Source organism: Salvelinus fontinalis, chromosome 6, assembly GCF_029448725.1.
Source record: "Salvelinus fontinalis isolate EN_2023a chromosome 6, ASM2944872v1, whole genome shotgun sequence".
NCBI lineage: Eukaryota > Metazoa > Chordata > Actinopteri > Salmoniformes > Salmonidae > Salvelinus > Salvelinus fontinalis.
The window spans coordinates 42,923,268-42,946,914 of record NC_074670.1 but is presented as its reverse complement, the minus strand read 5'-3'; the positions used below and the strand labels follow the sequence as shown (position 1 = coordinate 42,946,914).

The following is a 23,647-nucleotide window of genomic DNA, read 5'->3' as shown; positions in this document are numbered from 1 at the left end:
ACTGTAATAAGGATCATATATATATATATATATATATATATATATATATATGTATTACCTTCCTCCTTGTCCTCCTCCACATATTCTGGAATTACAACACTCAGTCTTTCCTCTTGGAATGATTCTCCCTCAGCCCTGCCATCAACCCTCTGAGCAAAAGAAATATGCAGAGATGAGTCATAATGATACAGTTCATTTAAAGATAATTTATCTGTCCAGCTTCAGTCATATCGGACACATGTTTTACAAAGATTTTGTAGACTCATGAGCAATGCAAGTTGACGGCAGGCTGGAGCGTTGTGGTTGGGCTAGATGGGTTGGACACTTGGCTCTTGGGATGGATTTTTATGGGGTTCTGCTCTGGTGAGCAAAGGGGACTTGGGCTGGGTATGGAATAGAAGGGGGTGGGTTTGGTGTGTGTTGGCCAGGGGAGTCATGGAGAGGGGTTGGTTGTGCTAGAAGGGGATGGGTATGTACTGTTGATGTAGGAAGTTTACATACACTTATGGAGTCATTAAAAATCATTTTTTCAACCACTCCACAAATCTCTCGTTAACAAACTATAGTTTTGGCAAGTAGGTTAGGGAATCTACTTTGTGCATGCCAAGACAGCAGAAAAAAATATATTGTAGACCACCACAAGTCTGGTTCATACTTGGGAGCAATTTGTCAAAAAGCCTGAAGGTACCACGTTCATCTGTACAAACAATAGTACGCAAGTATAAAAACCATGGGACCCCACAGCCGTCTTACCGCTCAGTCTCCTAGAGATGAACGTACTTGGTGCGAAAAGTGCAAATCAATCCCAGAACAACAGCAAAGGACCTTGTGAAGATGCTGGAGGAAACAGGTACAAAAGTATCTATGTCCACAGTAAAACAAGTCCTATATCGACATAACCTGAATGGCCACTCAGCAAGGAAGAAGCCACTGCTTCAAAACAGCCATAAAAAAAGCCAGACTACGGTTTGCAACTGCACATGGGGACAAAGATCGTACTTTTTGGAGAAATGCCCTCTGGTCTGACGAAACATAAATAGAACTGTTTGGCCATAATGACCATCGTTATTTTGGGAGGAAAAATGGGGAGGCTTGCAAGCCGAAGAACACCATCCCAACCATGGAGCACAGGGGTGGCAGCATTATGTTGTGGGGGTGCTTTGCTGCAGGAGAGCCTGGTGCACTTCACAAAAATGGATGGCATCATGAGGAGCAACATCTCAAGACATCAGTCAGGAAGTTAAAGCTTAGTCGCAAATGGGTCTTCCAAATGGACAATGACCCCAAGCATACTTCCAAAGTTGTGGCAAAATGGCTTAAGGACAATAAAGTCAAGGTATTGGAGTGGCCATCACAAAGCCCTGACCTCAATCTTATAGAACATTTGTGGGCAGAACTGAAAAAGTGTGTGTGAGCAAGGAGGCCTACAAACCTGAATCAGTTACACCAGCTCTGCCAGGAGGAATGGGCCAAAATTCACCCAACTTATTGTGGGAAACTTGTGGAAGGCTACCCAAAACGTTTGACCCAAGTTTAAATTGTTTACTGCAATGTTACCAAATACTAATTGAGTGCATGTAAACTTCTGACCCACTGGGAATCTGATGAAATAAATAAAAGCTAAAATAAATAATTCTCTAGTATTATTCTGACATTTCACATTCTTAAAATAAAGTGGTAATCCTAACTGACCTAAGACAGGGAATTTTTACCTAGGATTAAATGTCAGGAATTGTGAAAAACTGAGTATAAATGTATTTGGCTAAGGTGTATGTAAACTTCCGCCTTCAACTGTACATCTTACAGTGGTGGGTTTCCTCATCTTGGAGCAGGCCTTGTGTCGGACGGCCAGGCGGTGGCGAGCGGCGGTGTTGTCCAGGCAGCCCATGGGACTGGCAGGCTGGCTGAAGTCTACAGGCAGGGGGACCAGGAGACTGACCGATCTTGAGCCCACCTCACAGGACATCTACACATTAGGGGAGAGAGAGGCCAGTAAATAATATAATTATTACAACATCAATGTCTTCAGACATCTGTCACATTACTCTCTGCTGAAGCCAGGTGCCAGCTAAACAGATTCAAGAATGCTGAATTGTGGATCAAATATAGTTTCTCATGACACAGATTAACCATATCTTAAGATATGGGTCAGTTTCCTACGCAAGACAAAGGAAAAGCTATAAGAAATGGAGAAGAGGGAGGACTGACTGTCTGTACAGCTGGATAAACAATGTCAGGGACGCCATTATAAAGACCTCCTAGCAGGGTCGAGCGTCACTAAAAATGTCCCAGGCAGACCTATGTCCTGGCATTTTTCTGCCTGGCTCCCACTGACATTAGCTGAACAAATACAGGCCTCCGCTCTCAGTGCTCTGGAATGTAGGTAGGTTTACTCTACTGTTTCTGACAGCAATTCACTCTGAAAGGTAAAGAGCTTGACAGGAGAGCGAATTACCTTCAGTGACACCCTGATTTACTTTTATGTCACCTGCAATGACAACTTGTCTAAGCTGATGTGAGGAAGCTCAAAAGAAGAACGCAAATGGTCCACCTCGGACTTAACATCTTGCTTTCATACTAGAAATGGATTCTTATGATAAATCGCTATTTGTCATATACAATACAGATTTTACATAAACATTTTAGCAAATAGGATTGCTGCTATTATGGGTATCAAAATGTATTTGCCCTGTGTAACCAGAGACAGGTTGTCATAAGTGAAACTACCTCCGTGTTTGTATTGTATCCAGCAGAGTGGATTTTATATATACAGTGGGGAGAACAAGTATTTGATACACTGCCGATTTTGCAGGTTTTCCTACTTACAAAGCATGTAGAGGTCTGTAATTGCTATCATAGGTACACTTCAACTGTGAGAGAGAATCTAAAACAAAAATCCTGAAAATCACATTGTATGATTTTTAAGTAATTAATTTGCATTTTATTGCATGACATAAGTATTTGATCACCTACCAACCAGTAAGAATTCCGGCTCTCAGACCTGTTAGTTTTTCTTTAAGAAGCCCTCCTGTTCTCCACTCATTACCTGTATTAACTGCACCCGTTTGAACTCGTTACCTGTACAAAAGACACCTGTCCACACACTCAGACTCCAACCGCTCCACAATGGCCAAGACCAGAGAGCTGTGTAAGGACATCAGGGCTAAAATTGTAGACCTGCACAAGGCTGGGATGGGCTATAGGACAATAGGCAAGCAGCTTGGTGAGAAGGCAAAAACTGTTGGCGCAATTATTAGAAAATGGAAGAAGTTCAAGATGACGGTCAATCACCCTCGGTCTGGGGCTCCATGCAAGATCTCACCTCGTGGGGCATCAATGATCATGAGGAAGGTGAGGGATCAGCCCAGAACTACACGGCAGGACCTGGTCAATGACCTGAAGAGAGCTGGGACCACAGTCTCAAAGAAAACCATTAGTAACACACTACGCCGTCATGGATTAAAATCCTGCAGCGCACGCAAGGTCCCCCTGCTCAAGCCAGCGCATGTCCAGGCCCGTCTGAAGTTTGCCAATGACGATCTGGATGATCCAGAGGAGGAATGGGAGAAGGTAATGTGCTCTGATGAGACAAAAATAGCTTTTTGTCTAAACTCCACTCGCCGTGTTTGGAGGAAGAAGAAGGATGAGTACAACACCAAGAACACCATCCCAACCGTGAAGCATGGAGGTGGAAACATCATTCTTTGGGGATGCTATTCTCCAAAGGGGACAGGACGACTGCACCGTATTGAGAGGAGGATGGATGGGGCCATGTATCGCGAGATCTTGGCCAACAACCTCCTTCCCTCAGTAAGAGCATTGAAGATGGGTCGTGGCTGGGTCTTCCAGCATGACAATGACCCGAAACACACAGCCAGGGCAACTAAGGAGTGGCTCCGTAAGAAGCATCTCAAGGTCCTGGAGCGTCCTAGCCAGTCTCCAGACCTGAACCCAATAGAAAGTCCTTGGAGGGAGCTGAAAGCACGTATTGCCCAGCGACAGCCCCGAAACCTGAAGGATCTGGAGAAGGTCTGTATGGAGGAGTAGGCTAAAATCCCTGCTGTAGTGTGTGCAAACCTGGTCATGAACTACAGGAAACATATGATCTCTGTAATTGCAAACGAAGGTTTCTGTACCAAATATTAAGTTCTGCTTTTCTGAAGTATCAAATACTTATGTCATGCAATAAAATACAAATTAATTACTTAATCATACAATGTGATTTTCTGGATTTTTGTTTTAGATTCCATCTCACAGTTGAAGTGTACCTATGATAACAATTACAGACCTCTACATGCTTTGCAAGTAGGAAAACCTGCAAAATCGGTAGTGTATCAAATACTTATTCTCCCCACTGTATGTATGTATGTATATATATATATATATATATATATTCAGTAAATGAATGTATTGCGTTTGTTCTATAGCCAGAGCTCAGCTTGGCAGGGCCTCCTGACTGAGTGCTGTAATATCCCCATGTGCAGCAGACAGCCTGACTGCCAGAGAAAACCAATGGAATGCATTCAGACCACACGGGAGAGCCCCCGCCCCACCCACCCACCTCTCTGAGTCAAACAATACATCCTGCAGAAACAGACCAGCAGAATGACATGCAGCATTATTACTGTCAGGTCATCATCTTCAGCTGAAGATTTGTGGTGGGTTTCTCAGTGGTGCTTGCAGCAGGGAGACAAAGCGAGTGTACTGCCACCCCTTCCCATTTCAAAAGAGGTCAAACCAAAAGCACGCTGCCATTTATGGCTTGTTACAGCTCCGGGTCCAGCTGAAGGCATGACAAGTGAGGCAAAACACAAGCGCATGGCAACTATTTGGAATTCCGAGAACAAACAAGTGCATCTGTGTGTGCCTGCGTTATGTTTGTCATTCAGGATGAACAGTCAGCAACTACTGAAAATCCCCCCCCCCAAATCTTCCTGTCATTACATGAGGCAGCAGTTGGAATGCTGAGTGGAGTGATTTACTCTGCAGGTTTTCCATTTTATTCTGACCCTTTTTTAAACTCCTGGCTAAGTGGAAAATATAGCTCAAGAGAAGAAAAAAAATGGTATACTACCGTATATACAAAAACAATAGAAGCTACTATTGAACGTGCTATTGGAGGGCTGTGTAAGCCTTTTTTAAGTCAATCAAATGCCAATTGTGGTTTTCCTTTTTTAGGACATTCCTTTCACAACTTTAGACGATTATTTGGAGTCCCTTGGCAGATTCCTTTCAATCAAATTCAATTGAGAAAAGCTTAAAAGATTCAATCAGCATTCATAGAAACTAGCCAAGTGTCTATTCATTCCAACGGTCCCATTATGTCGAGTGTGAGCGTGCCAGCTGCGATAATAGCACCAACATACATGCTGAGGCAGATACACTTCACACTGCATTATTCCACTGACTGTCTTGTTTACATTAACTCATGAATAAGTTGCAGTAATTACATTTGATCATGAGACTTTTGCCAAATCATTCACAGACAGAGACGCAGAAAAGAGCAGTATCTAAAGGATTCTAAATTCTGATGTGTATAACAAACCATGTACATGTATGGTGTAAATATGGCCAACACAACACATGTAGCTGCTCTGAGCCTCAGTCGCATATGGTATACATGTCATTGACGTATGAAGCTCTACAATGCCTCCATCCTGACTCACTCCTATTGCTTAACACTGCATCTGACACAGAAGCTTTCATTTTTTTGAAGAGTACAAGCTTCATCAGAAGACAACCATCTTTATACTTCATCAAGACAGATGTACTCCAAGACGTCAACTCGTGTAATACACCTGGGGAACATTTATTCTTCTTAAAATTAAATGACAACACAACCCACTCATCTTGATCCATTTCTTCCACATCATACGAGAGAGGAGCCTCCTCTCTGCCTCTTTGGGCTAATGATGCATTCCGATTGGTCATGATGGTCAAATGACAACAGGATCCTTCACTGTGTCCACTGAATAGGAAGCACATGACTATATTAACAAAATAGCATGGAAAACAGGTTATTACCTGGTCTTCATCGCTGTCTGTTCCCTCCAGACTCAGGGAGCTGTTCCTCTGTACCAGTTTGGAAGGAGAGAGACAGAATGAGTGACATTGTAGTTATAAAAGGGTGATAGACAGTAATAGATCTGTAGACGTAAGCATGAGTGCAGAGAGTCATCCTCACGGTAGCTTTCATGAAACATGAATGTGTGGTATGTGCAGGTATTGTATGTGACAGGTATCATGTGACTGCAGTCACATAGTACATGCCACACAATTATAATAGGTCCTGAAGACCAGAACTAGCTAATGTAGCTAATCTGGTCCAATGAATGCAAACATGAAGTTGACCCCATGAACACTATGCCAGTCCTCACTGCATAATGATGCGTACCCTGTGGGACACCCCAGCCAGGACGGCGTGCAGGGTGGAGTACTCTGGTGGGCTGCAGGGAAGGCCATCATCCTCAGACAGAGTCCCTGCGTCATCCCCCTTCACACACGGAGACGGAGGAGAGCCTAGCCTGATGGCCTGTTTCAGCTGGAGCTGCAGGACAACATACTTATCAACCTTGATTTTGCAATGTATTAATGTAAAACGCTTTTACAAATATGACTCGTGTGCAGCAACAGTGTACTAAGAGTTTTTTTTTCGCTTTCAGATCACATGTTCTGAGAGCTAGTGGTTGAGAACTCGTCAAAGTAGAATGATAAGTGAAAGTGAGTTCCGCAACAATAGGTCCATTCTAGCTGAAAAACAGACTTTGCGTGGTGAAAGAAAGCAATATCACAGATAGTGTCCATTCAGTGTGTCCATTCAGTGTGTGTATCTGAATGAGCTCAGCTGCTCTCAAGGACACAGTCTCAAGTCTGTCTCCTTCCAACAAAAGGTATTAGAATCCCTATCCTTCTCCAAATGGACTTATTATAGATGGAACACCACCAGCCATGTCTCTGTTCTGTCATCTCCTCCATTTTAGCATGTGCCTAGTCAACACTGTTGTGCATCAGACCGTTTATGTATTAGCCTGCGCGTACACTCGGGCCCTTTGTGGGAGTCTGCCCAGATTACTCCAGGTAGTAAGACCTAAGGATGAGCCGTAGCTAGCTAGCGCCCAGTCTACCCGGCTTATGACCAGACTGGCTAATTTTATACCCAGGTTCTACGGACAGTGCCAAAGCTAATACCGATTTAAGAGAGCTGAATATCAGATACTAACACGAGCCACATTGTTTTCACTTGTTGTGGGTGTATGATATAGGACTATAGGTACAACAGCCAGAATTACAGCCAGTCCAATAATGAACACAGAATTAACTACCCACCTGTAGAGACTTGACTTTTCCATGGATGCTGTCCTGAAAGGCTCCCATATCCTCGTTTACCTCTGACAGGGGCAAATCGGAGACAAAGACACTGTCATGTGACAGAGCCTTATTTCCCATGTAGATTTTTGACCTTGCAAAAAAAGAAATAGAACAATTGAGTATGAGATTTCATGTTAAATGACAAAACAGACCATTTGGGGGCTCATTTACAAACACTACCACAAAACGTGCGGCACCTGTTCACGTAAAAGTTGGCATATATATATATATTTAAAAAAATACTTGATGTGAGAACATGCTTAACTTCCCCACACACTTTAGTCCATATGTGCACACAATTTCTGATAGTTGAAGCACTGCCTTGCAAGCAGGCAAGTAGTATTTTGTGCAAATGGGGGAAATGACATGCTTATTCATAAAATCCAAAAGACATGATGCAGTTATTTGCTGTTAGTGAGAAGAGCAAAAATCTATTTAATTTTATCTTTGCAATAAAAAGAGAATATATTTCCTGATTATCTTATTTCCATGATCAATGCAGAATAAGTTCCTCACCTTTTCTGACTGAAATGGTTTCATACTCCCGAAGAAGCTAATTTTATTTTATTTTTTATTTTTATTTTACCGTTATTTTACCAGGTAAGTTGACTGAGAACATGTTCTCATTTGCAGCAACGACCTGGGGAATAGTTACAGGGGAGAGGAGGGGGATGAATGAGCCAATTGTAAACTGGGGATTATTAGGTGACCATGATGGTTTGAGGGCCAGATTGGGAATTTAGCCAGGACACCGGGGTTAACACCCCTACTCTTACGATAAGTGCCATGGGATCTTTAATGACCTCAGAGAGTCAGGACTTGGACTAAACTTGGACTAATACAACAAATGAAGATCCAATTTAAAATGAGAGATGGGATGAATTGTAACTACTTCACAGTAGTAAATAGATAACTGAAATAGCTTATTTTGGCTACATTAGTTGGCTACAATAGAACGTAAAAAAAAAGAAAAAAAGAAGTTGCCTACTGTAGAACAGACAGTTCACCATGCAATTTCAAATGCCTCAAATAGGCCTAGACAATGTTTCAGAATTCAAGGGCAGTGCCGCATAGTTAGGTTGGGGGAAATGGTCAATGCAAAACATTGTTCAATAAAAATGTTCAGCAAACAAATTTGTCATCGATTTTTTATTTCAGAAATAGTCACAGACCTTTGCTAAATACTACAGCAATAGTCAGCGTCACTGCTAAATATTCTGGCAACACACCTTAAATGCTGTGGCCTATTTCCAAAAGTTTCAACTCAAACTGCATATAAGGCCGTTATTGTCACCATAAATAAGGTCACATGAGCGTTTTCCAGGTGGAACTATAATGCTTGTTCAATGCACATAGTTTACGACAGGTCTGATTTATAACAGGAAATACGTATGGGGTGATCTCAATATTTTTTGACGTATGAGGTCTTTTCAGAAATGGCAGACAGACATTTAGTGTGAAACTTACAGAGGTTATAAATTAGGCCCCAGAGCTATCCCCTAAGTAGCAGTCAGGCCATGGCTGGGTCATCCATCCAATCATGTAGGAATAAATCTAATAACATTTGTAGAAAAACCTAAAGGAGCAGTAATGACAAGTCACTAGCTCTGGTAATGTCCCAAATGGAACCCTACTACCTATATGGTGCACTACTTTTGAAACGGAACACTATGATCCTGATCAAAAGTAGTGCACTGAATAGGGAGCCATTTAGGACTCGATCCATGTCTCTGGGGAAGATCTGCAGCAGGTAGCCTATGAGGCTGCATGTTTAATGAAGTAAAATTCACTAAACTCTAAAATTAGCGGACAAGACTTGATTTATTATTCAGGTGACTAAGTGGTAGGCAGAACGTTAATTCCCAGCGGTCCACTCTATATTAGGACAAATATGTGCCTTTAATGTTGTAAACATACAGTGGAGAAATTCAGTGACACATTTGTTCTTTGTTAAGGATGAAATTGCTTGTATTTTCTCATTAAACTGTAAGATGCAAATATTGTGTTTATTGTTCATGAAGGCTGTTGCCATAGTGATGACCAAAAGATACCTGTGAGAAGAATATAATCTTACCCAGAGCCCTCGTCTTTCTCAGACCGGATGAGGAATGCTGGTTCACTGGCATTGACATTGTCACTGGACTGGCTAGACTTCAACCCATTGTCCCCGGCAGGAGTGGCAGCCTCTTTTCTCTTCTTCTTAGCAAAAAACTTCTTGAAGGTCTGGAACTTGGACTTCTTCTTGCCTACAATGGAGATAGATAACATCATGGTTAAAGCATTACAGAGGTTAAACAGCTCCAGTTTACAATGGGAGCTATTCCCTAACCATTTGTCTTTTCACTACCAAACAAAGAAGACTACCTAATGAAAGCTTTTAAACGAACATCTACTCCCTCATGTGAGCTCAAGTAAAGTGAGAGTAATTTACCATGTGTTGGTCAAAAACCCATGTACTGTTGCATTACCAAGTGAGAGGGGTAGAAAAACACTTCAACAGTTCAATTTAAATTTAGCACCACAGTTAAAAATGTCAACACCTCTTTTAAACTAAAAACTCTGTCCCCTACCCCAAATCTTGAGAATAATACAAGGCAGAGATCTTAACTGTTTGCTGAGGTGCAAAATCATAATACAACAGACACTATTTTAGAAACAATATGACATTACGCCAAAATAGCAGCAGAAGGTGAAACAGTGCAGCAGAAAGGCCAATTATCAAAGAGAAGGTCAAGTTAGCTGGATCCATACAAATGTTGCCAATATTTGAGAGGGGATGACTACAACATGAACAATCCTAGGATGGAGACCTTTAGCAGCCAGGAATGCAATTGTCTGATTAAAGAGCAAGCACTGCCTTGGAGAAGTGAATGTTGGTAGTAGTGACTATATTTATATATATATATATATAAAGCCACACAATCCTGTGGCTCACATGCTCTGGAAAACACTTGAGATCCAATTACAGACAAGGCCTTGAGCTGGCATTATCACACACACTTTGAATTGGGCCATTCAGTATGGCGGAAGTCAACAAATCAAGGGAAAACGCAATTCCAGTAGGAGGGGGACTACTACAGATTTATGAATGTATATAGTAGCTGAACATGTAAGCTGACACCAAGATATTTTGTGCAGAGTTTTTTTTTTTTTAACCAACAGGCCATATTTGGGCTTAGATGGGAAACATAAATTAAACAGTCAGACACAAGAAACTCCCACAAAATATTCTCATTGATCTAGTGGGCACTGCCGTACCTAACAAATTACTCTCCTTGAGTTGATGTTAATTCTATTACAAACTGTAACCCTGGGAAGAGGCATGGGCAAGATCCCTCTAATTCCACAGACATATTACACACAGGGCTTCTATCTTGACTGCAGCTTAACCCCCTCCCCCTGACTATCAGGGTACGCCACATTATCCCCTGGCACGCCGCCTGGCCGGCACACCTCCAGCCATTGACAAATGATTTACTTTAATGGACTTCGCCCTCCGCTTTAGAAGTTCAATCCAATAGAGGAGATTGTCAGTGTGACCTATTCCTGAAGGAAAGGGCTAATCCACATCCCGGCTAGCCCTCCAGAGACGGGGCCGAGCCTGACCTTGCAGTCCCTGACTTCCTCGTTCCCAGAGCACATCACAGTAGGGTTGAAGGGTTGGCGGATGGACATTGTAAAAATATGTTCTTTAGGGGTGGTGAGATGTATTATATTTTACTTCATTTCCTGCCAATACAACTGTAATAATAATAATAATATCGCTTTCTTAAGCTTGGCCTGATCATCCTTGAAGGCCAATGCTTTCTGAGAGAGCTAACAGCACACGGGTCTAGAAGAAACACTAATACCTTTGCATGGATTATGTGGAGGCATTCTCACAATGATAAAATTATCACTTCAACTTACAATGAACCCCAAGGCTTCTCAGACATGGATCTATGCCTCTGAGGATATATGTAAACTGTGTGGACAAGGAGTAGTTTTGCCATTCCCTCCCTACAGACTAGATACTGTAAATCTGATCAGATCTGCCGTAATGCAGTCATAGGAAACTCTGTCTGTGGTAGTGCTATTTACCAATGACAAGATAATAGTGAAGAGCCCATTTAAAGGGCTATCAAAGCCAGTTAAAGTGTGAGTTTACCTGTGCACTCTTCTGTGGTGTCTGCAGGATCCTGGTTGGTCATCACATCTGATGGTCCAGAGGCCATGATGCTGCAGTCACTGCTGTGAGGTAGAGGGAGAGACAGGCATTTACTATAATACAGAGGGAAGCCTTCCAGGGATTTGAGAAACTAATAAATAAGACCATTGTCTATATGGACTGACTACAATAACACAGATTCAAATCAGGCACTGCATTTTATTCATCCCAATTTACTGTAACTCAGCTGTGTGAATCTCCGTCGATGGTAACAACCATTTTCATAACCCTGCTCTCCATTTGAGGAGAGATCAGGGAGTGGCTACCAGTCTCTCTCTACCACAACGCCCTACATGCCACTGCCCAGCCGCGGCACAGGAAGAGGCTGAGATAAGCAGCATGTGCCTGGCTGGGGCAGATTACTGGAGGGGCCTGTCTGGAGGCTGGAGATAGCTCTGGTCTTGAGCACCCAGCAGAACAGCCTCAGACGCACCACGCCGACCCAGCAGGAGGAAGTCAGAGGGTCAGTGACAGCCAGTCCCAGCCCCTGGCCCCACCGAATGACTAAACAGGATGTTGAGGCAATTTGGAATTCGACCACACATGCTAAACTAGTTACTCCATTAATAAAGATGATTCAAATGCAATTAACTCTTCGGCATGTATGATTTCCTGCCAACTTTATTAAGGGCATGATGAGGGGTTAGAGCTTATGAGAATGGCTATGCTTTGTGCAAATCAATATCCCTGGCTCGGGGGCAGTCTTAATAAAGGTCTTCAAATGCATTTACTTATGAGTAACTTGTTAATTTCCACATTAACTTAAGTCTGGATGCGATGATTATTAAAAACAAGGAATATCAACAGAAAGGGAACGAAAGGGAGAGAAGTTACAATACTAACACTTTCAATCACTCAGCTGCATAGTCCAAATACCTGAGGCAGTCAGAATAAATTGGTGGTTGATGTGCCACTGCTTTTTTTCACTTTATTGTGCCAAAAACATGAATAACTTACTTTCACTTATGAAAACTCTATTGTATGATTATGAATACACTGCTTTGTTTGGATCTACAGACTCATACCATTAATAACATTTTTATAATGTACTTTAACTAAATGTGAAGTGTTTTATAAGATTCAAATATAAATTAAAGAAGAAAACCCTTCTATTCCAATATGTAGCATGTTAACACAGATGTCTATTCGTGAGAATATTTCCTAAGTCCATCCATACTTAAATTCTCTGAACAAATGTCGTTGATTATTTAAAAAAAAAAAAGTTATGTCCACCGGTTTGGCGCAATATTGTGATATTAAAACGAGCCATTATCTGGAAACCATTGCGGTTGGAGGATCTTTGCCCAAACAGGAAGTGCTCCAGTCATGTCTTCTGCACATGGCATGCTCGGAGGGTGAGTTTTTGACAATGAATGTATCAATATTTAGGACTTTTTTTGATCCTCTCACATTAGTGCCAATTTTATTTTCATTTGGTGCAACACCTTTTACATGAAAATGCTTGAAATCGTTAAATCTGTATGACATAATGTGAACATACTTTAGTGGGTACAGTAGTAGAATGTTAGCTAAACTCCGAGGCCCCAGATTGCATGAAACATCCTCTGGTGTGACACAAAAATGACACGGTCAAAAAATATGAACTCAGTATGGAACAATTTCAAAGATTTTACCGAATTACAGTTCATAAGGAAATCAGACAATTGAAATAAATTAATTAGGCCCTAATCTATGGATTTCACATGACCGGGAATACAGATATGCATCTGTTGGTCACAGATACCTTAAGAGGTAGGGGAATGGATAAGAAATCCAGTCAGTATCTGGCATGACCACCATGCTTTATGCAGTGCAAAAAAATAATACAAAAAATAAAAACACCTCAAAGCCTCAACATAATCTTGTAATAAATAATGTGGAAATTGAGATGACTAAACTGCTTGGAGTAACCCTAGATTGTAAACTGTCATGGTCAAAACATGTTGATACAACAGTATCATTATTTTTAACCGTAACCTTTATTTAACTAGTCAAGTCAGTTAAGAACAAATTCTTATTTACAGTGACGGCCAAACCCAGACGACGCTGGGCCAATTGTGTGCCACCCAATCACGGCCAGATGTGATACAGCCTGGATTCGAACCAGGGACTGTAGGTGACACCTCTTGCACTGAGATGCAGTGCCTTAGACCGCTGTGCCACTCGGGAGCCCAGTAGCTAAGATGGGGAGCAGTATGTCCACAATAAAGCGCTGCTTTGTCTTCTTAAAAACACTATCAACAAGGCAGGTCCTACAGCCCCTAGTTGTCGCACCTTGACTACTGTTCAGTCGTGTGGTCAGGTGCCACAAAAAAGGCTTAGGAAAATTGCAATTGGCTCAGAACAGGGCAGCACAGCTGTCCCTTTGATGTAAACAGAGCTAATATTAATAATATGCATGTCAATCCATCCTGGCTCAAAGTGGAGGAGAGATGGACTTCATCACTACTTGTATTTATGAGAGGTATTGACATGAATGCACCAAGCTGTCTGTTTGAACTACTGGCAAACAGATTGGACACCTATGCATACCCTACAAGTCACAAGAGGTCTCTTCACAGTCCAAGTCCAGAACAGACTATGGGAGGCACACAGTACTACATAGAGCCATAACTACATGGAACTATTTCACATCAAGTAACTGATGCAAGCAGTAAACTTAAGATTTAAAAAACAGAAAAAGAAAAAACAGTAGGGACTGTGAAGCAACAAACATAGGCACATGCACACACACAGATTTAATACTGTAGATGTGTGGTAGTGGTGGAGTAGGGGCCTGAGGGTGTGTTGTGACATCTGTGAATGTATTGTAAATGTTATTTTTTTTTTAAATTGTATAAACTGCCTTAATTTTGCTGGACCGAGGAAGAATAATGGGGCTCCATAATAAATACATCTCCTTCGCATAGAGTTGAGCAGGCTGCTGATTGTGGCCTGTGGAATGTTGTCCCACTTCTCTTCAACGGCGGTGCGAAGTTGCTGGATATTGGCGGGAACTGGAACACGCTGCTGTACCCGTAGATCCAGAGCATCCCAAACATCCTCAATGGGTGACATGTCTGGTGAGTATGTAGGCCATGGAAGAACTGGGACATTTTCAGCTTCCAAGAATTGTGTACAGATCCTTGCGTGAATTATCATGCTGAAACTTGAGGTGATGGCGGGAGATGAATGGCACAACAATGGGCCTCAGGATCTCGTCACGGTATCTCTGTGCATTCAAATTGCCATCGTTAGGTTCCCCAGTTTATGTGTTGTGGGTTTGTATGTATGCGTTTCAGGAAATGGTTTCCAAAGCAGCTGATTGGTCAGCCCATCACTAATTGGCGCTGACCCCACCCTCTTGTCAGGGGATACAGCTGCGCAATTACCGACTCCTCCTGCAGCTTGAAAAGCCAGTGTTCCTTTGTTAGGAGAGAGAGCTTCTTTGTATGTGCTGTGTTGGTTAGAAAGTGTTTTGTAGCTGCTTATGTACAGGTATGTGTATACCATAATACCTAGTGTTTTTTGCTTATTAAAATTGTTCACTAAATTTGGTGAATTATTTTGTTTGTTTCATTTGTTGCCGGGGGGGAAGGCACCTTGGGAGTGTTTAGGCAAGAGGCCTGCGAACATATACCCGTAGTATTTACTATGTCTATGCACAATAGGTAAGACCTGGGCGGACCACCCCCTGTATTTTGGTTAGCACGCCAGGTGGTGCTAAGAAAAGTAACCAGTGGGTAAGCAGGTAAGGTAGGAGAGGGGGAACTTTTACTTTCTTTGCTTCTGTCCAGCTCCTTTTCCTTCACAAGGTGGAAGAATACATTTCCTGTAAATGGTACACTCTGCCTCGCTCATCCTTACCCGCACACCTTTTTTCACTCCACAGAAAGTTGTAGCAGGGTGTTGCGTTCCCTCCAAGAGGCGTACGTAACAGCCATCAATAAAATGCATGTGTTTGTTGTCCGTAGCCTATGCCTGCACATACCATAACCCCGCCACCATGGGGCACTTCATTCACAAAATTGACAAACCGCTCACCCACACGATGCCATACATGTGGCCTGTGGTTGTGAGGCCGGTGGGAGGTACTGCCAAATTCTCTAAAACTATGTTGAAGGTGGCTTATGGTAGAGAAATTACCATTCCTTTCTGGCAACAGCTCTGGTGGACATTCCTGCTGTCAGCATGCCAATTGCACACTCTAAACTTGACATCTGTGGCAAAAAAAATAGCATATTTTAGGGTGGCCTTTTGCCCCAGCACAAGGTGCACCTGTGGAATGATCATGCTGTTTAATATGCCACACCTATCAGGTGGGCAGATTATTGGCAAAGGAGAAACACTCACTAACAGGGATGCAAACAAATTTGTGCACAAAATTTGAGAAGCTTTTTGTGCATATGGAACGTTTCTGGGATCTTTCATTTCAGTTCATGCAATATGGGCCCAACATTTTACATGTTGCATTAATATTTTTGTTCAGTACAAATCAAGATCCTGGGTACATTGTTAGATAACAGGCAAAAAGAAAACAAGTCTGTCTGCTTAAGACGAGATGGAGTGGTAGAGAAAACATGGAGATACAGGGAGAGAAATGCTGAGAAAAGAGATGTCCTGAGAGAGACGCAGAAAGTAAACCGAAAATATAAAAAAAACTTGAGATTTTAACATAGTCCTAATCAGTGGTGAAAGTAAGTCGGAACGGTCCGGTAGGAACGCTATCATTCCCGCATGTCAGTCGCAAGAAAAATTTGCGAACAAACTCAAATGTGGTGTGGTTCAATGATAAAACAAATTGCCATTGCAGCGATGAGAGGCCGAGACCGAAACGCACACGGACAGTAGTATACGCATCAATTCAGGTTACAAAACTTGGGTAGGCCTAATGAATGATAACAAATGTCATTCATAACACTTTTTGGTGTTTTGTAAGTAATGTCTTTTTGCATTTCTAAAATGGCACTGTATGGATGCCGTAATTATTTTAGAATGGAGTAGCCTAATAGTTGGAATATTAACTGAAGTCTGGACACTGAATGTAGGCCTTACATGTAGCCTATTATGCTATTAACCGCTGCAGAATTAAGTATTCCTCGCAGTAAAATTATAGACCAAATGTTAATTGTCTCGCTAACAGATGTGGAGAAATATAAATTATTTTTTTCAGCATCTTGAGAGAACGAAGGTGCGCGTAATGACAATTGTGTAGAATAAACATGCAATTTCTTCAGCGACATAAAAGCTGACAGTATTTCATTTAACCACAAAAAAAGCATTCTAGACAAACTGAAATACTATCAGAAACATGTTGGATCTACTTCCAAAGCTTTTCATTTCCTTAAAACTGGTTAGACTCATTTGGAAATCTCCCTGGTCACCAAATGTTCTTGCTCTGTGAAAGAAGCAGAAATATTAAAGAGAACTTTACCGATGTCAACTAGATTGTTGACGATGCATTGATCAATCTATCGATTTATGACATTCTGGTGCGCAAGGCTTTATTTAGTATTCTAGACAAGCATCAAGTAATGACAGAAGAGAACCTATAATCAGAGCCAAGTTGATTAATAAATAGCCTACTAAATGTCAGTAATTATGAGCAGAAAAATATCTAGTGCATTCAGAAACTATTCAGACGCCTTACTTTTTCCACATTGTTACAGCCATATTCTAAAATGGATAAAACCGTTTTTTCCCTGTCAGAAATCTACACACAATACCCCATAATGACAAAGGGTTATCACATTTACATAAGTATTCAGATCCTTTACTCAATACTTTGTTGAAGCACCATTGGCAGCGATTACAGCCGCGAGTCTTCTTGGGTATTACACTACAAGTTTGGCACACCTGTATTTGGGGAGTTTCTCCTATTCTTCTCGGCAGATCCTCTCAAGCTCTGTCAGGTGGAATAGGGAGTGTCGCTGCACAGCTATTTTCAGGTCTCGCCAGAGATATTCAATCAGGTTCAAGTCCAGGCTCTGGCTGGGCCACTCAAGAACATTGACTTGTCCCAAAGACCCTCCTGCAATGTCTTGACTGTGTGCGTAAGGTCGTTGTCCTGTTGGAAGGTGAACCTTCACCCCAGTCTGAGGTCCTAACCTGCTGCAGAACGCTTTCGTCAAGGATCTCCCTGTACTTTGCTCCATTCATCTTTCTCTCGATCCTGACTAGTCTCAGTCCCTGCCGCTGAAAAACATTCCCACAGCATGACACTACCCCCACCATGCTTCACCATAGGGATGGTATTGGCCAGGTGATGAGCGTGCCTGGTTTCCTCCAGATGTGACACTTGGCATTCTGGCCAAAGAGTTCAATCTTGGTTTCATCAGACCAGAGAATCTTGTTTCTGATGGTCTAAGAGGCCTTTAAGTACCTTTAGGCAATCCACAATCCTGTCTCCGAGCTCTACAGACAACTCCTTCAACCTCATGACTTGGTTTTTGCTCTGACATGCAAATCATGTCCAATCAATTGAATTTACCACAGGTTAACGCCAATGAAGTTGTAGAAACATCAAGGATAATCAATGGAAACAGGATGCACCGGAGCTCAATTTTGTGGTCTCATAGCTAAGGGTCTGAATACTTATGTAAATAAGGTTTGTTTTATATTTTTAAACGTCTGAAAAATCTAAACCAGTTTTCCCTTTGTTATGGGATAGTGTGTAGATTGAGGGAATTTTTTTTATTGACTCCATTTTAGAATAAGGCTGTAACGTAACAATGTAATACATTCCGAATGCACTGTAAAATTGGGCTTAAAACCATTTTATTTCTGCAACAGCCGACTTTGCGCCGTCCCCAAGTAATGTGCACAGGTAGCCTACAGTACAGCCTTTTGAAGTAATTGTTTGACAATCAGATAACATCATGACTGGTTGTGTTAATGCAACAATTTTTTTTAAAGTATGCTAGTACATTTTAAAAGTTAAGACATATCTTACTATTAGGCCCATAGACATCCTATTAAATCATTAGGGATTCTGTGTAATTCTATGATTATGCCCATAAAAACAATTGAGCACATAGGAGGTCCCCATAATGGGAAGAAATGAAATCTTTCACCCCTGATCCTAATTGAGTATTAGACCTACTTTTGAGATTGTAATTTTATTTATTTTTTCTTATAGATATCAAAAGCAGAAATCCATTGGGGAAATGGAAAGATTTAGAATGTAGTCTTTGCGACCATGACAAAGAGAAAAGCTTTGGGAGAAACGGAGAAAGAGGTTTAGAACTGCTTAACTTACTTCAGTAAAATGTTTTATCATGAATAAATTCAAGAATATTTTTTTTTATTTTTTAAATGAGCATTAGAATGATTTACATGTTCACTTTTTAAGCATTGTTGTCAGGTGATTGAACACCAGAATTTTCTTCACTTCAAACCTATTTTTATTTAAACTAGGCAAGTCAGTTAAGAACACATTCTTATTTACAATAACGGCCTACCCTGGCTGACGCTGTGCGCCGCCCTATGGGGCTCTCAATCACGTCTGGATGTGATGCAGCCTGGATTCGAACCAGGGACGCCTCTTAGCACAGATGCAGTGCCTTAGACCGCTGGCTACTCGGGGGCCCAAGTGAGCTTTAACATTTTACAGCACAATATTGCTTAATGTTCTTGTTTTTTTGTGTGTGTTTTATTTGAAGTATTGAATGTTCTATAACAGTGTGTATTTGACAAAATATACGGACTGCTTCTTTTCTTTCGTGCTATGTTAAGACATCATGTCCTTTGGTGTGACATTAGAAATTGTAGAATGGAGAAACATAAATCATAATGGAAAATGTGGCATGCGATCTCAGCATGCCCCATGAGCAGATTTGTAAAGTTTGTCCAAATTAAAATGTAACCCCCCCCCCATCCCCAATTTGACTTTGCTTATTTTACAGAATTTCCACAAGCTAATACAGTGTGAGATGACAAGCAATTGCTCATACAATTATATTTTAAGCATAAAATTATGTAATTTGTAAGACAAATTTAAGGCTCAAATGTATAAAACGGTTCATAAAATCAACCACATACATTTGAAATATTCAGACTTAATATCACCACTATTATTTTTAAACTGTTTTTATGCTTAAAACATCAACCACCCAACTATAAAATCATGCTGAGAAAATCCAGAGGCAGTACTCATGGGAATAAGCAGCTGCAGTGTGTACTGTACTCCACTTCCTGGTGTCACAGGATGCTCGCAGCAGCAGTGTGTCTGCTGTTACGTCACATCTACAATTATATCCCTGCTGAATTCCAAGTACTCTTGAATCTGATATTTTCAATAAACATGGCAACTTCATTACCCAAGTTATTTTGTAAGAATATCATATGCAGAACTCCAGACAAAGCTAGAGGTCACAACAAGCATTTGGTTACATTAGTTTGAGTTGTTAAAGTTGTTGAAATAAACCTTTCCATTTATGAACATACATTAAGGCTTCCTCGTTCCTTTGGGAATGCTAATAGGAAAACTAGCTAAAGTTACTACTAGACAACACATTGTCTGAGAAAGTAAACTGTCAAGTCCTTGGTTTCTCAACTGAAGCTACAATATTCGAGTTAGAGATTCCACACCAGCGGGAACAGAAAATATTTTGGGCATCTCAGATTTCTGGCAATTCTCACATAGGAACTTCATTGGGAGGAAGGATGTTTAACAATCTTTTTACACTTGTATTATTTTTTAATTTTTTTGAAAATCATGATGAAAGTGGCCATTATAGACCCTTTTTAAACCAATAAGCCATGTAATCCATGAACTGTACATGACAGGCAACATCTTGGTGTCATACTCCATATTGGGTGCTCTAAAATATACACTGTCTTGACTCTGAAATACATTTATTCAACATTAAAGATATTCATTTGGATCATTTTAAGAAATATTGTTTGGAACAATATACTAGTAAAACACACTTCCAGAGTAGGCTCTATGCTAATTCTAAATTTGATACATTTTATGACCACCACCAACACAGTGAATGGGAAATTGATTCAAAGGGAACTCCCTTTGCTGAATGTGTAATCCTAAAGTAAAGCTGTGTTTGGTTAATTACCTATGTCAATTTCTATGTATAAAATGGGTCATATCATTGAAGTACCAGAGGCCACTCTAGAAGTTAAGCAAATTCAAAAAAAGGTTAGTTGAGATACTTTTAATTTCATAGGATCCACATTAGCGACAGTTAGTCTTACTGGGGTTCGACACATAACGAAAGACATTAAAGACAAAAGGCTTTACAATTTACATACATTTCAAAACATGTAGCATGCGTGTGCACTGTATGTGTAACTGATGGAGGCAGTCGGAAAGTACTCAGACACCTTCACTTTTCCCACATTCTCTTACGTTAAGCCTTATTCTCAAATTGAGGAAAATTTATAATTTTACACATTTTCCTCACTCTACACAGTACCCCATAAAGACAAATCTTAAACAGATTTCCAAATTTCTTAAAAATAAAAAGATACCTTATTTACATAAGTATTCAGACTCTTTTCTACAAGACTCAAAATGGAGCTCAAGTGCATCTGGTTTCCATTGATCATCCTTGAGCTGTTTCTACAACTTGTTGTTTGGAGTCCACCTGTGGCAAATTCAAGTGATTGGACATAATTTGGAAAGGCAATGCATGTCAGAGCAAAAACCAAGCCATGAGGTTGAAGGAATTATCCGTAGAGCTCCGAGATAGGATTGTGTCAAGGCACATATCTGAGGAAGGGTATCAAAACATTTCTGCAGCATTGAAGGTCTCCAAGAACAGTGGCCTCCATCATTCTTAAAATTGAAGAAGTTTGGAACCACCAAGACTCTTCCTAGAGCTGGCCAAACTGAGCAAATCAGGGGAGAAGGTCCCTGGTCAGGGAGGTGAACAAGAACCTGATGGTCACTGACAAAGCACCAGAGTTTTTGTGAAGATGGGAGAACCGTCCAGAAGGACATCCATCTCTGCAGCACTCCCAAGCAGGCCTTTATGGTAGAGTGGCCCGACAGAAGCCACTCCTCAGTAAAAAAAGCACATGACAGCCTGCATGGAGTTTGCCAAAAGGCACCTAAAGACTGAGCATGAGAAACACGATTATCTGGTCTGATGAAACCAAGATTGAACTGGCCTGAATGCAAAAGCGTCACATCTGGAGGAAACCTGGCACCATTCCTTCGGTGAAGCATGGTGGTGGCAGCATCATTGTGTGGGGATGTTTTTCAGTGGCAGGGAGACTAGTCAGGATTGAGGCAAAGATGAACGGAGCAAAGTACAAAGAGATCCTTGATGAAAACCTGCTCTAGAGCACTCAGGACCTCAGACTAGGGGTGTAGGTTCATTCTTCCAACAGGACAAAAACCAAGCCCAAAGCCAATACAATGCAGGAGTGGCATCGGGACAAGTCTCTGACTGTCCCTGGGTGGCCCAGCCAGAATATCTCTGGAGAGACCTGAAAATAGCTGTGCAGCAACATTCCCCATCCAACCTGACAGAGCTTGAGTGGATCTGCAGTGAAGAATGGGAGAAACTCCCCAAATACAGGTGTGCCAAGCTTGTAGTGTCATCCCCAAGAAGACTCGAGGCTGTAATCGCTGTCTAAACCTGTTTTTGCTTCTTCATTATGGGGTATTGTGTACAGTAGATCGATGAGGGAAAAAACAATTTAAATACATTTTAGAATAAGGCTGTAACAACATTTTCTTGGGAAAAGGTCAAGTGGTCTGAATACTTTCCGAAAGCACTGTACATACACACAAAAAGTAGGTCACATTGATGCTCTACATGAGATTGGAGTTCCATTCAATCATGGCTCTGTATAATACTGTACGTTTCTTTGGATTTGTTCTGAACCTGGGACTGTGAAAAGACCCTTGGTGGCATGCGTGTCAGTGCTGTGTGTAAATTGACTACGCAAACAATTTGGAATTTCCAACACATTTCTTATAAAAAACAAGTGACTCAGTCAGTCGTTCCACAACTCTTAGCCAAGAGAGACTGACATGCATATTATGGATATTAGCCCTCTGATTACAATAAAGAATAAAATGTGCCGCTCTGTTCTAGGCCAGCCACAGCTTAAATAGGTTCATCTTTGCAGCACTTGACCATATGACTGGATAATAATTATTTAGATAAAACTAGAGCCTGCAGGACTTGCTTTGTGGAGTCTGGTGTCAAAAAAGCATAACATCTCTATCACGGACAGACCTCGCCCCATCTTTTACAACCATTGAATCAATACATTTTGACCATGACAGTTTACAATCGAAGGTAACATTAAGTAATTTAGTCTCCTCAGCCACACCTTTTATTACCAGATTCATCTGGGGTCTAGAACTTGGGGAATGATTTGTACCAAATACAATGCTCTTCGTTTTAGTGATGTTCAGGACCAGTTTATAACCGTCCACCCATTCTAAAACTGACTGCAACTTTTTTGGTTTAGGGTTGCAGTGAAATCACTATCTGTGGTTGATGACTCGTACAGTGTTGAATAATCAGCTGTTAGAACCAGTAAAGGCCACTTTACCATTCTTGGGTAGTGGAATGACTTTGGCTTCCCTCCAGGCCTGAGGACAAACACTTTCCCCTAGGCACAAAATATATGACATATAGGAGTGGCTAAAGTCAGCTACCGTCCTTAGCAGCATTCCATCTAAGTTGTCAATGCCACGAGTTTTGTCATTATTGATCGATAAATCATTTGTCCACCTATCCCATACAAAATTCTACCTTTAAATTGCATTTCTTTTATGCATGAATAAGTACTCCAAGGTTTTCCCCATCATTGATCTTGGCTTCATAATACAGTTTCTTCTTCTTCGAGTTTACTCACAATTTCTCAATTTGACCAACAAATATTTTTAACAGTCACAACAATATATTTTGTATGATCTCTTATACACTATTTTAGGCCCAGCTTTTGGAAACCTGGCTTTCCTGGATATTAATGTTGAATTAAAAAAAATGCAGAATCACCACATACTGCATATTTGAGAGAACACTATAAGGAGTATATTGACACCAAGATGTTGTCTGTATCATGTACGGTTCACAGATTATAGGGTCTTACGGGAGACATGTATAGGTCTAA

General features: G+C 41.1%; 1 protein-coding gene across 5 annotated transcripts in view; it reads right to left on the bottom strand.

Annotated features, from left to right (window-relative positions):
• Positions 1-23,647, bottom strand: part of LOC129857852 (CRACD-like protein) — a 39,039-nt gene that overhangs the window by 4,531 nt on the left and 10,861 nt on the right. For 4 of the 5 annotated variants that reach the window (XM_055926494.1, XM_055926493.1, XM_055926492.1 and 1 more), the window contains exons 2-8: positions 11,516-11,598; positions 9,443-9,614; positions 7,327-7,459; positions 6,395-6,547; positions 6,025-6,072; positions 1,805-1,966; positions 59-149 (exon numbers count right to left, since the gene is read on the bottom strand). In XM_055926494.1, the coding sequence (XP_055782469.1) occupies positions 59-149; positions 1,805-1,966; positions 6,025-6,072; positions 6,395-6,547; positions 7,327-7,459; positions 9,443-9,614; positions 11,516-11,582 (826 nt within the window). In that variant the 5' untranslated portion in view covers positions 11,583-11,598. Of the gene's footprint in view, positions 1-58; positions 150-1,804; positions 1,967-6,024; positions 6,073-6,394; positions 6,548-7,326; positions 7,460-9,442; positions 9,615-11,515; positions 11,599-11,752; positions 11,832-23,647 lie in introns of those variants that run through there. The other variant, XM_055926495.1, reaches the window with a different exon arrangement.